General features: G+C 38.5%; 1 protein-coding gene across 2 annotated transcripts in view; it reads right to left on the minus strand.

Moving 5' to 3' along the window:
• Positions 1–498: 498 nt before the first annotated feature.
• LOC144203873 (contactin-associated protein-like 5) overlaps positions 499–16,322 on the minus strand; it is a 152,283-nt gene continuing 136,459 nt past the window's right edge. For both annotated transcript variants that reach the window (XM_077727429.1, XM_077727428.1), the window contains exons 20-24: positions 12,366–12,499; positions 10,149–10,236; positions 9,862–10,059; positions 4,944–5,015; positions 499–1,482 (exon numbers count right to left, since the gene is read on the minus strand). In XM_077727429.1, coding sequence (XP_077583555.1) covers positions 1,289–1,482; positions 4,944–5,015; positions 9,862–10,059; positions 10,149–10,236; positions 12,366–12,499 — 686 coding nt within the window. In that variant the 3' untranslated portion in view covers positions 499–1,288. The remainder of the gene's footprint in view (positions 1,483–4,943; positions 5,016–9,861; positions 10,060–10,148; positions 10,237–12,365; positions 12,500–16,322) is intronic.

Here is a 16,322-nt window from a genome sequence, read left to right on the forward strand (position 1 = left end):
TTTTCTTAAGATTTTTCCATTACCCTAAGTAACACATTTGTACTTGTACTCTTTATTAAAACCATGGATATGGAGGCGAAAATCCATATTAAGGGGGCATCTTATCCTCCTGACTACCAAGAAAGAAAAAATGTTTGTTTTGAAATTCCCCATCAATGTGAAATAACTGGAATACAGCAAAAGAAATTTGGTATCATTAGAAAGCTTTGAATGTCTTCTATAGAGCACTAAAGCAGTTAATGCGATTGGATTCACTGGGTGGGAGATATTTAGGAATACAAATACCCTCTACAGAGGACACATTTGAACTACTGGTTCAAATGATATACGTGGGAAATGATAAAATTCAACGATTTTAAGGCAATTTTAAGGGTACAGCTTATACACGGAGAAGGTACAATGCGAGAAAATATGGTACCCATCGCAGCTTGTGTACTTCACAACGTGATAGTTTGTTCCAAGCATGTTCAGAAGTATACATTTGCTAACAAGAACAAGTCAATGTTTATATTTTTTATTAGCATACTCTAATCCTTTTATTACTCTGTTTTAATTATCTGCCTCACTGCCATCATGATTACAATATACATCTTTTTCTTATATTGGAAAAATAATACACAAGGAGAAAAGGGTATACAGCTATCAAAGGTATACGCACTTTCAGGGTTTGCCAGCCGACAACTCAATGCACGCAGCCCAAAGGGTGAATTAAGGGACACTGAGGGAAGCTAACGTAAAATGAAGAAACACTCCATAGTAGGAAGAGGATCCAATCTGTGCACAAGGTGAACAAAAGAGCTGCGGCTCTTAGATTTAATTGGCATTCTCTTCTCGTTTCAAGACTGTGAGGGGCAAGCGTCACCAGGTCAGAAAACTCAAACGCTCCTTTTCTAGAAGGTTGGTATTTAAATGAGGCACTCGTACACTTTAGTAGGTCAGCTTTAACCTTATTACGTTACGTTCCTGACGGTGCTCACATGCACATTCCCTAAGAAGTTCTCATGGAAATGTGGGAATATCCGGCATGTCAGAAATCTTATAATGCGTCTTATGTTGCACCAGTGTCGTCCACTCAAGCCTAACATTCATCTTCTGCTGTGTACAAGAGAAGAACCACAATTTCAGTTGCGCCCACATCAAATAAAGACGGAGTTGCATGCTGAAACATGTTCAAGGCTGTCTTTGTTCCAGCTTGCGGGCTTTAGTTATTCAATTTTTAAATCCAGAGTTGTCTTTGAGACTTCCAAGGCTGGCGTCGAGGCTACGTGACTTTGGTGCTTCAGAAAGATCAGATGTAGTATTCCTTCATGTTCTCCCGTATCGAGCCGTGGGGGCGTGTCTCAGTCCTGTAGTCTATGTACACACCGGGGGCACCCTCGCGCTTGACGCCCCCATCAGGTTGGGCCTGCCGCCGCTGGTAGAGGAGGCGGGTAGTTGCGGCTAAAGCGCACGCGCCAAGGAAGGCCGCCGCTGTTATAGCTCCTAAGAAACAGTGAGAGAGGATCTATCAGTATAAAAGATTCATTAAATCAGCATTTGAGAGGCATCCTTTGCTAACAATCTCATAAATAAAAGCTTGCGTGAAATGAATGTTGAACCTGCGAATGCCGCCGTGGAAAGTCAATAAGGATGCTACGAAGATAAACTGAAGGAAAAGCCAGCATGGGAGGGTAAAAATGGGAGTAGCGGCGACAGGCATGTAATGGGTGGGCGAGCAAATGTCCCTACTGACGATAATGAAAATGATTTTGAGCTGCATAGATGAGTATTGATTATTGTGTCGCTTGAGAGGTGGTTACGGATCAACTCATTTCACACAATGTGACCATGTGATGAGTACCACGCTATTATTACCTTGACTGATTTTTCTTCAAATATTCATGCATGTCTCTCTGGTTAAAATTAAACAATGGGGTGACATATAATTTAATATGGTACACAAATAACAATGCAAACATGTTGTCTTTTAATAAAAGGTGGATTTTCACGTAGCGGCTTCAGTAAATCAATCGGACCTTCAAAAACTATTTTATGGCTATAAAACCTCCACTGCAGCTACAGCAGCGACACATAAAAATAATCAATAAATCAATGCATATTGGAGCTTTTCAGATATTACAACCGGGCCAGGGGGGTGATTTTCCTGGGAAAGACAGCAATGAACGTCAATGGCGTACGGGCTAACATTGCCTGAAAATGGGGTAAAATCCAGCTGAAAACAGGATTCATTGATTAAATACATAAAAAACTGAAGCCTTTTAAACATCAGAACAGGGCCCGGAGTATCATATATCTGGGAAAAAGACAGCGATGAACGTCAATATGTCCAGATACGTTCATACGCGAAACAGCAAAAAATGCACTGAAATGGGTAAAATCTACTTCCTGGCAGCATTTATTGATTGAATACAAATACTGGATGGAGCTTTTGTGACATTACAACCAGGCCAGGGGGTGGTTTCCCCAGGAAAAGACAGGGTTGGACGTCAATGGCCAAGCGGCAAAATATGCACTAAAATGGGGTAAAATCCACTTCCTCGCAGCATTTAGTGATTAGATACAAACACTGGAGCTTAAATACAAACGTGTGCAGCTCTCTCAAAATCCAGTTTGGTAGCTCTCGTAGTTGGCGCACTGAAAGTGGCGGACACACTTTTTTCCCGGCTGTAACAGGCTTGCTAGCTTCGGAGTTGACGTCCCTTTCTTAATGATGTCTATTTTCTTGTGGAAAAGTCCGTCTGGAAAATAGCTTTGTGAGCAAATCTGCAACCAAATCCATTTGTTTTCCTCCGTCGGCCATGGTGGGTGGAGTTTGCAATGTCTGGCTGGCTCACTTTCGCTTTGGTCCGCCTACTAGCAAATCATAGTTGGTGAAAGTGATGACATACCCCTATGCCTGAGAAATGGCCTTGGTGTCAAATAATGGCTAAAATGTGATTGGTTAAATGCTTCAATATGAAAACACACATCTGGAAGCAGTGCGACCAGGGGGAAAGCAATGAAAGGAACCCAACAAACAATTTAGAATTATTTAATAAGTATTGATGACAAAATATAATATGTGACTCAGATATTTCTTAGGCCAGCAGAGAAGGCCCTGAAGGCAACTGATGGTCCGCCACTGGTGGAAGGAAACCGGAGTACCAGGAGGAAACCCAGGCAGGCCCGGGGAGAGCACGCAAACTACACACAGGCGGATGTGACATGGATTTGAACCAGGATCCCAGAGCTGTTAGGCCGACGCGCTAACCACCCGTTCCATCGGCCGCCCCTAGATGAGATCCACCAGTTAAAAAAAAGATCATCTAGCTATCTTATTTACAATGTGTTCAATGCATAGAGATCCCCATTGTAAATTAGACAGTCAGATCACAATCACATTGCAGTATTATTAGTACTTTGCGTTTATTCATTCATCATCCGCATCCTGCATCGTCGCAAGGGTTGCTGGAGCCTATCCCACCTGTATTCAGGCAAAAGCCAGACTACCCCATCTCTCTTCTTTTTCCCAAGAATAATACATTTTGTCTCCTGAATAAAATTAGCACTTGGAGATTTAATATTCTGAGGACAATGTCTGCAATATGTGAGACACTCGTTGAGTGAGATAGACACTTTTTGTAATGTGTTAAATTCCAAAACAACACAATATTTCATCAAAGTTTGTTTGAATGACGAGAAATAGTGTTCACAAGTAAAGGTACTCCTGAACCAAATTACTACGATATGTTATATTTAAAATGTTCATATCATTGTTTCCTATTTTTCTCCAGCGTACTGTGAATTTGTGGCTGACTAATGATGTACAACAATACAGTACCCTCTGTGTTTTCTTGTTAAATGTCACTGGCAAATGTCAACGTTGAAATTTGTCTTGTGTGTGTGTGGGTGGGGTGGTGGAGTGTGTGTGAGGGGGATTTGAGGTTGGGGGGCGAGGTTTTTGTAGGAAAGTTAAAGACAATCAATTCATTCCTGTCACAAATATGGATTTTTGCATCAGTGAATAGGTTAGGTGCCAGTGTTCCAGTTGATTGGGCCCACCTAACAATTCTGAATAATGTGTTTACTCTTTATCATTGTGTTATTTTGCACTACCTTTTACTGCAAATATTGTGAGAATTTGACTCATTTGATCTATATGTCAGTACTTATGTGGTATTTCTGAAGATATATATATATATATATATATATATATATATATATATATATATATATATATATATATATATATGTGTATATATATATATATATATATATATATATATATATATATATATATATATATATATATATATATATATATATATATATATGTATATATATATATATATATATATATATATATATATATATATATATATATATATATATATATATATATATATATATATATATAGAGAGAGAGAGAGAGAGAGAGAGAGAGAGAGAGAGAGAGAGAGAGAGAGATGATAGCGATATATACATACAACGAGAAATAATATATACTCCTCTTATTAGCGATCGCGCTGACTGAAGAAGAAAAACCACTTTAAGAAAATGCAGCTCTGTCCAGTGCTCGTAGATATCTCTTATACACAAAAGAGATGTGACAAAAAGACTGCGCTAAAATCATGAACAGCCTCTCAAGTTTTGGCCACCAGGCTTTCTCCTATCTGGTAATTTTTCTCGTATCTAGAAATAATTATTTACTCGAAATTTTACTTGTATCACGAAATGCTCGTATGTCGGGGTAATTGTATCTCGGGGTAATCGTATGTCGGGGTAATCGTATGTCGGGGTAATCGTATGTCGGGGTAATCGTATGTCGGGGTAATTGTATGTCGGGGTAATTGTATGTCGGGGTAATTGTATGTCGGGGTAATCGTATGTCGGGTAATCTTATGTCGACGTACCACTGTATAGTGAGTACATTGCTGCTAAAAATGTTCTGAGAGAACACATACCTGCTATAACAGCCACGTCATTCTGTGTCTCACGGTTGTGCTTCTTTCCATTATTTGTTTTCACAGTTTGATCTGAAAAACACCCATCACATATAAGAGATATATAATATGACTGAAAGATTTTGCCATGTTCTTGGCAATGTTAGCTTTTTAGGCCAGTGGTACCTAAAGGCGCCAAGGCTGACTCATGCAGCAATTGCATCTCGACCAGGTGTAAACATAGACTGGTATTGATAAAACAACAGAACTGTTGGAGAGGGTTGTCTTGGACTGTGTAAGGGGCTTACTCAATATGGTTATGCTTTGTTTGCTTGAGGTTGTCGGACATAAATCAAGGAATCTAAGAGAGGAGTTGGGTTTTGTACTTTAATCTGGAACTTGGAACAAGGGCGCTTGACAGCGTGTGCAATCGTGGTATCTTGGTGTTATGAATAGGAGTGTGGATGAGCGTATGTGTGAAATCTGTAAGATAACATTAAGATAAAATGACAAAGTCGCTTGGCAATTGCTTGTTCATATTGTATCAGTTTTTGTAAGTATAGAAACATCGTTGTCATAAGAAATTTGCCCCGAGTTTGGTCGTTTTTATGGAGACTTGACACTGATTAACCGTACTTGGCCCAAAGTTAGGTCGTTGCCATGGAGCCTTGTAACTGATTAATCAGACTTTACCCAAAGTTTGGTTGTTGTCATGGAGACCTGCCACTGATGAATCAGATTTTGCCCAGAGTTTGGTTGTTGTCATAGAAACCATACTATGCCCTGTTTTCCTATATAAATACTTACCCACTGTTTATTCAGAGAGAATTGCAAAGACGGCAGACTGTGAGTGAATCACGGCGGTTCGAGCTTTCTCCTTGATACTGCAGTCTGGTATTAAACCTATTTCCTATTAAATTGATGTCACTCTTTCTTAACCTGCTCCTGAAGTTGTATTTCAGAGCTATCATACTTTGGTGCCGAAAACCCGAAACCCAACAGCCAACAATTGCCGAAGCAACGACGAAGCACAGCGACAGCATCCTCCGTTGAAAGGGTCAACTCGACGGACGTTCCTTCGCCGCTCCGGGGATTCCCAGGTCCCCCGAACTAGGGCAGGTTCGGAACGAGAAAAATTGTGAGTTCATTCTTTGATTTCTGTCTACGTGAAGTGTGATAATTTGAATGAGTATTACCACTGCGGTAGTATTAACAGTTTGTGGTCTGGGACCAACTTATGTGGAACATAATAGTTTGTGGTCTGGGACCAACGTAGGTACGCCAAGGCACGCTTCCACACTGGATTGGCACGCACGCACGCCGTGTTGAAGCGGCCAATCAGAACCCATGTGATGGTCAATTTTTACGCTGTCATATGTGAGTGAAAAAAAGCTAAGGAATTATAGTTTCTGGTCTGGGACCAACGTAGGTAGAATAAGAATAAGTCAGGAACTTATAGTGTTGGTCTGTTAATAGTCAGGGACTCTCCTAAGAAAAAGTCAGAGACTTATAGTCTTGGTGTATTCAGATATTGATATTGGGTGAATCACAAAGTATTGCGATCAATTTCTGTAAATTTAGAATATAATTGTTGTTTGAACTATTAAGTAAGTGATTAATATGGTTCAGAAAGCGACAAGGGAGATGGGTTTGTTGCCAGACTGCAGAATGGAGATCGGAGGGTTACCGGATGTGGGGTATGTGCTGATTTGTAGTGGGGGGTTGTCTGCCGCGATGGGTGGAGAGGCATGGTTTCTGTCCCAGTTCAAAATATCTGGAAGGTTTGATGTACGTAGGAGGGGAATTGTTTTAGAAAAAAATGTTGGTAAGTGAATAGAAAATATTTTGGTAAGTGAATAGAAAAGTTTTGTAAGCATGAAGAAAAGATTATTGCAAGTGCATAGCAAAGAAAGTGTAGGAAAAGCTACATATATATTATTTTATTATATAAAATATATAAATAAAAAAGATTTTTTTTGAATTAAATTCAAATTAAGCATTTTTGAAGGGGAATCCCTACTTCGCGGAAATTCACTTATTGTGGGTGGTCCCGGTCCTCATTAACCGCGATGACCGAGGGAACACTACTGATTGGAAAGATTATTGCTCAGCAAGCAATGCCATAAAACCATTGGGAACTCTTTTACATTGGTTTTATTGTCTCATATATATTTGTATATACATTTGCTGGAATGCTTTGGTTAATTTAGAAAAATCATTGTTTTACATCTCTTGCAAGAATAACGTTTTTTTTCGTAACCGCGATAAACAACAGGTCTCCAAATCGTTTTGAAACCAAAACTTCTTACACGGTCGCAAGCAAGGTTGTTTTGACTTGGACTCCGCACCAGGTGACGATACCACTTGCCCTCCGAAAGGACCTGCAATTGTTTTGATTTCTGACCTTCAATTGTTTTGAATAGACATTTGCTTGGTGTTTACTCTTATGAAAATAAATGGGCAGGAGAGGATTCGATTCATTAGAATGACCTAGGACGAAAGACGAGTCAGGATCGATTCTCTCTTGCAAGACACTGATTATGAGTAAGATGCCTCTTCTGTTGAAAGGTACATTTGGGAATACATATGGGTGAACCTATTGGTTGGAACAAATTACCTTGTTTTTAGTTCATTTAAATGGGAAACGTTCATTCGAGTCACGAGAAAATAGACATAAGAGCTCAAGCCGGGTAATGGATTAAGGTGTTATCTCAAGGTACCATGGTACTGCAATTAAATTCCAAATTGCAAGAATTGCATCGACTTATTATACAGCCAACTGGTGAGAGCATTGATGTCTGTGATCAATATGAACGTGAATTGGACAAGATTAGTATTGTTCTTCATTTTTTCAGACGTGACCTGCCCATAAGGGCAATTTGGGTAAAGAGCAGACCTGCAAATCCTCCATCCCCCTGGGTGGAATTATATTTGTCTGTTGGGTTTATTCTGTATTACTATTATAAATATAGTTGTATTAAGTCATTTCTTTGTTAAATCATTTTCTTATTATTCTCAAAGTGTTGCGCGGTCACCAATAACCGCCAAGTCATCTTTAACCTGGACTGCCTGTTCCAGGATGTTTATACAAACAATTCACCCAATCTGAGTCTTCGAGATTCGGTGGTCCCTTTTGTAACGAGGCCAGGGCTATTCGTCCAATAACAAGAATGTTGCTTCTGTTATTTACAACACAGCGACTATACCTCTTGACGCACTTCGGGTTTTTCTTTATGTAATTGTTATATGATTCTTAGGTCAAGGGAAGGCATAATTGTTCTAATCCAAATGTTGTTTGGTCTAGTCTCCTGCCTTGTTATTGGTAAAATACTTTGATTGTTATTGTAGTTCCAGATGTTGTTTTTACTCATACGTGATGAAATGATCAACAACTCTGTAAATTGTTTTGATTCATGGCAATAAGAGTCGTACGAAAATGTCTATTCGAGGAGACGTTCTGAAGTTGTAGGAGAAACTCTGGCTTGTTGAATCTCCCCTCTGAGGTTTTATCCGTGATCCATTCTATTTAATTAAATGTCAATAATTAAATAAGATGTCTGCCTGCAGTTATTGATAATTACGAACGAGGGTAATTATTAATGAACCTACCATTGTCATAAAAATGAATTATTAAAATTTAGGCATAAGGAAGTTTCATTAGATTGCGTGCAAACATATAGTAAAAGGGGCAAATGTCAGGTTTTGATTTGATATTACAGAGACACCTCGCTACTTCGTGCTTCAGTTATCGCTGCTTCACTACATCACAATTTTTTTCTGGGGATTTTTTTATTAAATTTTTTAATTTTTAAAATTCATTCATTCATTCATCTTCCATACCACCCATCCGCGAAAGGGTTGCTAGGGCCTAACCTGGCTGTTTTCGGGCGAAAGGCAGACTACACCATAGACTGGTCACCAGTCAGTCGTAGGGCAAACATAGAGACAAACGATCATCTGCAATCCCAGTAACCTCGATAATTGTGGTATTACTGTATTATACATTTGCTTGCAACAGAGTAAATGTTTTGCTCCTGATAACTTTAGTTAGTCTAAATAAAGAGAGCCTGAACGGACTGGACTCCGAAAGTTTGCCTTCTGCTAATAAACCTTACTCCTGGAATTCTAAACAAAGAGGATCCATCCAGGAGGCTGACGATGGGTAGAGGTGGAGCGAGGGGCCCATCATCTCGGGACGACGACGGACGACTTTTCTGACCTGGGTTCTCTCCAGCGGACAGTGTGCAGATTATCGTCGGTTGGTCGAAGAAAAGGTATGCCGTTATTACAGAGCCACAATAATCCTCTAAAAACGGAATCATCCTTCGTCAGGACTGAGGGGCACGGGAAGTCCAAAGAATTGAATTGTTTGATCTGTTCGAACTTTAGAACTGTACTGTTGTGTTTGTAGTTAAAATAAAATACAAAAGGAGGGAATTCTTTAATATATTGTGACACCCTTCAGTCATAGATAAATATTTACAAGAGCTGGGGTTGGACTGAACTACCAAGAAAGGAATCAGACGATGTGTTTTGGCCAGAACGATGGCGAAAGAGAACAGATGTCCTTATTCTTTTTAATGTACTGTGCTCAGCCTATATTTTGAAATAAAGCGGGTCTTTCCTCCTGTCTGGAACCAAAGCATATCATGCATTATGTTCAAACTCCAAGACGATTACAAAAATGTATTGCTAATATGGTAAGAACGTGTGAAAGCATTATATCAGAAATATCTGCATGTCATTGAGCAGCAAGAATGTGCAAACGTATAAATTGTTGAATAAAATGAGCAGATTCCAATGACAATGTAGGTCTACACTTACTATGGAAACAAAATATTACTAAATGTGAACAAAACTATGAGAGCATTTTTGGACTATGTTGAGATCTTCAAGTATATTTAAGGGTAAAAAACACATTAATCTTTGTTGAGTATACCTTGCAATGATCTTGAAGAGTCTGCCAATGTGCCACAATTTGATTGAACCAATGGGCCGCGTACAGTAACTAATGAGCTTCCAGGGTTGGTCAGTGCCGCCTTGAGCACTGCCACGTTGTTAAACTGCACCAAAGAGAGGCAGCCCACAAAACCGTTCGAAGCAGCCTCATGTACTTCCTCTTGGAACGCATCCAATCCTGCGGAAATGCCGATATTGTGTATACATTTAGCTAACAAGCCATTTCATCACTTTTTGTTAGCACATTGAACAACATCAAGAACTTACTGATAACTTTGCCCAACATCAAAGTTTTGATTAAAACTAATTCTCCATCATAAGATAGGGTGTAGCTTCTGTGGATATCATGGTCCACCTATTTGACGAGAAAGCAAAATATACCGAAAAAGAAGAGCAAATTAGGAACAAATGTGTAAATACTTAAAAGATTGAAAATTATGAAAACAATTGATTACGATAAATCTGCGTCTTATTATCTTATTTATCATGGCTACCCACACAGCTATGTGCCGCAGTGATATTTGAACAATCTGCTTGGATTCTCATTATTTCCAATCTCAAAAGGACGCTTGTTAATGTTATTTTAGTGCAGAAAAACATTTTTAAAAATTAAACCAATGCCCTATAGACTTGTACCTCACTCGAACCACACAAGCTGCAGATTTTGTCCTCATATTTACACTGCATCTGTTGAGGACTGTATCTGCTACTCAGTGGTCTTGAGAAAGTAAAGAGCTATGAGTGGGCATTCTATGTTTTTAGTGTATCCTAGTTTTACGCAGTTGGATAATGATAATCACAATAAGCGTTGATGTTGACCTGGGCGATGAAATGATAACGATAATTCAGCTGAAATATGCTACCCTAGTGAGGATAAAGCGTTTCAGAAAATGAAACGCTCATTTGAGGACAGCCTGTAACTATTTTCTTACGTCAAGGATTTTTCCAAATTTATGCACATATTATGAACATTTTGCAAAGTTCTAAAACTTGTTACCTTTGGTTGAAATGGGTTACCTTCATCCAACTGTGGCTTTTTTATTGACCATGCGTAAATTTAGGTAAATTTAAATTGTTTTTTTTGTGAGGGCGAAAAGTCTTGGCCCTCATGATGATGTCTTAAGTTGATTATTGTATTTATTTCATATTGCACAGCAAGCCGCCTTATGGTGTAGGCATTCACTCGCCTGACTCCGGTGCGGGCAGAGGCAGGCTCCATTTCTGCTGGTGGTATGATTGTGAATGTAAATGGTTGTCTGTCTTTCTGTGTGCCCTAGAGCTGACTGGCAACCAGTCTAGGGTTTAGTCTGCCTTTTGCTCAAAGTTAGCTTGGATAGGTCCAGCAGCCCCCGCAAACTTTACGAGGATGTGCAGTACAGAAGATGAATGAATATTGCACAGCAACTTTTGGTTTGAAGACAAACATAGAATGATGCCTGTCAAAATTTCTCTAGGTTAAATTATTCATTACTTTTTGTAATTTAAAGAATGAGCTGTATTATTTTTATTCCACAACATTCATTCATTCATTCATTCATTTTCTGAAAGGCTTTATCCTCACTAGTGTAGCGAAATTAGAATGATGCCTTTCAAAATTTCTCCCGGTTAAATTATTCATTACTTTTTGTAATTTAAAAGATTACTTGTATTATATTTATTCTACAACATCCATTCATTCATTTTCTGAAATGCTTTATCCTCACTAGGGTAGCTTTTCGTAGTTTAAGAATGAGTTGTATTGTCTTTATTAGATGACATTCATTCATTTTCTGAAACACTTTATCCTCACTAGGGTAGCCTATCTCAGCTGACCTTTTAAAATTGTATTAATTTTGTCTTTTTTTATACATCCGTTATAACAACTTCCAATCTAGTCTCAAAACGGAAAATCCAAAGACATCTTTAGAAAGTATTTCCAATGTATTTCGCATGTCCTTTAGAAAAAGTTAAAGAATTCTTTTAAAAATGAATAGATCTTATCCTACATTAACTGGCTTAAGGTTGATAATAAAGTATGAGAAGCTTAGCTATCTTACTGTATTAGCGTCTGACCCGGGGTGCCGACTTGGAATTTGGAGCCGAACCATGTTTACGACGACCACCTTGGAAGTCATTATTGTTGTCCTTTGTATCATTTGAAGCTCTAATAGCCCCATGGTATTTGGATACTCTTTCATAGTTATAAACAAACTGGACATTGACGTTGCTGTAATCAGCAGGACACATTACATCCTCAATTTGTCATTAAGTCTTTCTAAAGTGTTTGGCTACAGATGCCCCATTGCACTTTTCAAACACTTGAAATATTTGTTTTTGCACAACCTGGCCTGCTTCATTAATACCAGGCTATGGGGCCTTTGGGAAACTCTCTATTTGCATATTAAAGTAATTATTCAATGGCAATGCATTCAGACAAATGCCACATTGCTGCTGAAAAAAAGAGCATGACATTTGAACATGGGTCCACCCACGTGTCTTCTTCACCTGTACATGGAGTTTCTGCTCCACTCTGTGGATTCGCACTCGATGGAGTCTTCCATCTGCCAGGTTAGCGGCAGTGGGGCAGAAGACGTCTGGCTTCCTGTCTGTCTGCAGGTGGTACCAAATCTGTAGACTCCCTGGGTGCAGAGCACGCACAGCACACATGTGAAACCCCATTGCCCCCTTTGTCTTCATACATATGTCAGATTCACTTTTGTCAGATGGAAGTAGCAAGTGTAAAAACAAGCAGTGTGAGGGAATAAGAACTCTGCAGTGCTGTGCAATTTTTGGCTTCTGTGTTCAAAGTACGTAGTCATCAATGATCCGAATGTGTTTTTTTTTTTAAGCAGAAATGTAGTGGCCAAATTTTATTGCAGAAAAAAAGAAGTAATATTTACTCATTAGACAAGCATTATATGATCAATTATTTGTTAAATGGCTCTAATATTTCAATATACATTTTATTTAGTTTTTAAATAACTGTAACGCAGTTCTTAATGGATGTCAAGATTTTCCCTTTTACTAACTAACAAGCTGCGAAAAGTTTGTTTCTTTTTAGATTTTGTAATTAAAAAACAGATTGAGAGATCAGTTCTTTGTCTTCAACCATGTCACAACAACCCTGTAGGGCACATTAACCACGGTTCGTACCCCATTCACAGTTTGAATTAACGGCGCACGATCTACATGCCAAAAGACATTTAGCCGACTGACATCTGGCCGACAGCCAACTCACCGAAAAACGATCTAGGCGTACGTAGAATTAGCCGAACAACTATTTGGCCGACTGACTATCTAGACGATGAACATTTAGCCGACGCGCTCGCCCCGCCCCCGGTCGTGTGTGTGTACAAGTTTTTCAACCTCGGCCCGCGGGCCATATACGCCTCGTTACTGATAACAACATACATTTAGAATAACAAGTTACAGATAACATTCATTTAGAATAACAAGTTACAGATAACAACATTCATTTAGAGAATAACAAGTTACAGATAACAACATTCATTTAGAATAACAAGTTACAGATAACAGCATTCATTTAGAATAACAAGGACATTTATTCACGCCCAAACAAGGAAAGGAGTTTTAACAGTAGATACTGTAATTTACACCAGGATAGAACACAGTGAGTACTGTAATGGCAGGAGTTATAACGGCAGATACTGTAATTTAAACCAGAATAGAACACTTTGAGATTAATCTTTGAATTAAGGTTCTCAGCAAATCATTTTGAATACATATTTCCTAAAATATTGGGAAATTATTTAAAATTATAATATATTTAAAAGGTATATATTTTGGCGTATCTCGAATTCCAAAGAGTTATCAATTAAACAACAAAAGTTCAAATATGGTGCTGCTACTTAATAAAAATATTCCTGAATACTCTTCCCATGACAAGAGTACTCAGTAATATTTAGTATATTTATAACATTTATAATGTGCTAAAATCAAGCGGAAAACGGCATTTAATGATTAAATACGGATACTATAGCTCTTTGGAAGTTTAAAGCCGATTCCAGGGTAGTGATTTCCCTGGTAAAAGACAGCCATGGACGTCAATGGCGAAAACCCCAAAATGCACTAAAATGACTTTACATCCAGCCGAAAACAGCATTGAATGAATGAATACGAAATACCGCAGCATAAATTAAATTACTGGCGATTTTTAGAGACTATAACCGAGCCCAGAGTGCTTGATTTCCCGGTAAAAAGTGCACTTTTAACCCTAACCCGGACCCAATTGCTGTAATATTATTTGTCCATCAGATGGAAGCGTTATAATATTACCAAGGCTGTCTTTTACCAGGGAAATCACACCCCTGAACTCGGTTTAAACTTTCAAAGAGCACCAGTATCTGTATTTAATCATTAAATGCGGTTTCCCACGTGATTTTAGCACATTATAAATATCATAAATATACAAAATATTCCTGAATACTCTTGTCATGGGAAGAGTATTCAGGAATATTTTTATTAAGCAGCAGCACCATATTTGATAAATTTTGTTTAATTGATAACTCTTTGGAGTTCGAGATACGCAGAACTATATACCTTTTAAATATATTTTCTATACAGTACTATATAGTTCAATTCTGGTGTAAATTGCAGTATCTACTGTTATAACTCCTTTACTTGTTTGGCCGTGATTAAATGTCCTTGTTATTCTAAATGAATGTTGTTATCTGTAACTTGTTATTCAAAATGAATGTTGTTATCTGTAACTTGTTATTCAAAATGAATGTTGTTATCTGTAACTTGTTATTCAAAATGAATGTTGTTATCTGTAACTTGTTATTCTTAATGAATGTTATCTGTAACTTGTTATTCTTAATGAATGTTATCTGTAACTTGTTATTCTAAATAAATGTTGTTATCTGTAACTTGTTATTCTAAATAAATGTTGTTATCTGTAACTTGTTATTCTAAATAAATGTTGTTATCTGTAACTTGTTATTCTAAATGAATGTTATCAGTAATGGGCCATATATGACATGTATGGGCTCCAGGCTGTGGGCACCCTGAATTGGTGGTCCGGCAACTGGTTGTTAAGTTGTGAGATAGTTTTGTATTACTGTTTTTTTTTTTTCACTGGGAAAACGCATTTTGTGGAGTTGCACCACCAATTTCGTTATATGCAGCTATGTATGATGACAATAAAGGCTTTTGACTTGACTTTGAGATAGCCAATCGGAGGCCATGGGAGACAATTTCAAAATATAATTAGGGATACAGAAATTGTGTTGACGTGTTGAGGGATTTTGTAATTTACATCTTGTTTTGGTATATTGCAACAGCAATTTGCATATCAAAGGTTTTTGTAAACTGAAAATGTTCTATGTAGAAGCATTTGTCAGCAGAGATACCACTTTACTGAGCTTCTCTCAACAGGATAAGCACGGCGGGAAATAGATATCACATTTGGTAATGCATTGACAGAATCCAAAACAATAATTTCATTGCTCCGCCAATTTAATTTCAATCACTAATGAATATGGATACAATATTTGGCACCCTAATAGAACAATTTTCAACAATCATGTTGATATTATAAGCCGACTCATGGTGTAGATCAGGGGTGTCAAACTAATTGTTTTGTCGCGGGCCACATGGTAGTTTCGATTACACCCAGAGGGCCGTTATGTCCTCTAACTAGGCTGCCAAAATTAATCGATTCATAAATTGATAGCTTTCTCGATCGCGCTAATCGATAGATCATTTTTATCATTCAAATTAGTACACATTTTTGCAATTATTGATTTGAAATGAGGAAACACAGGAAATAATCTACAATCTTTCATCACAAAAAAGAAAGTTGGCACTCATAATTTTCTTTCCCGGGCCACACAAAATGATGCGGCGGGCCAGACTTGGCCGCCGCGCCCCACTTTGACACCTGTGGTGTAGATGTTCACTCCCCTGACTTTGGTGCAGGCAGGCGTGGGCTTAATTCCCACAGGTGTCGGTATGATTGGGAGTGGGGATGGTCGTTTGTCTCTTTGTTTGCCCTATGAGTGACTGGCAAACAGTCTCTAGGCCTAGGGTGTAGTCAGTCTTTCGCCCAAAGACAGTTGGGTTAGGCTTCAGCAACCCCCTTTTGAGGATGGGCGGAGTGAAAGATGAATAAATGAATGAATGAATGTTTATTATTATACAAAACATAATAGGCCGTTTAATGACTACTTAAAGGAGATAGATATTACATATACATCCGGAGACCTCCAGGATCTCCGAGGATATCCAACCCCCCCAAATTACGCCGTAGACGGCGAAGAGAAAGGAGGCAGGGGAGCGGATGTCGGGCGGCCATTGCGGTTGGGCTACGACAACAACCACTCCGAGCCCCGCTTCCTAGTATCTTTTTGACAAACGCCCGATCCATTGCCCACAATTTTTGGAGTGGATCTGCCTTCTACAGGCGAACTGAGGGAGGGTAAGTAAGAAGACAGTGAGAGG

This window comes from Stigmatopora nigra, chromosome 11 (assembly GCF_051989575.1).
Source record: "Stigmatopora nigra isolate UIUO_SnigA chromosome 11, RoL_Snig_1.1, whole genome shotgun sequence".
NCBI classification, from domain to species: domain Eukaryota; kingdom Metazoa; phylum Chordata; class Actinopteri; order Syngnathiformes; family Syngnathidae; genus Stigmatopora; species Stigmatopora nigra.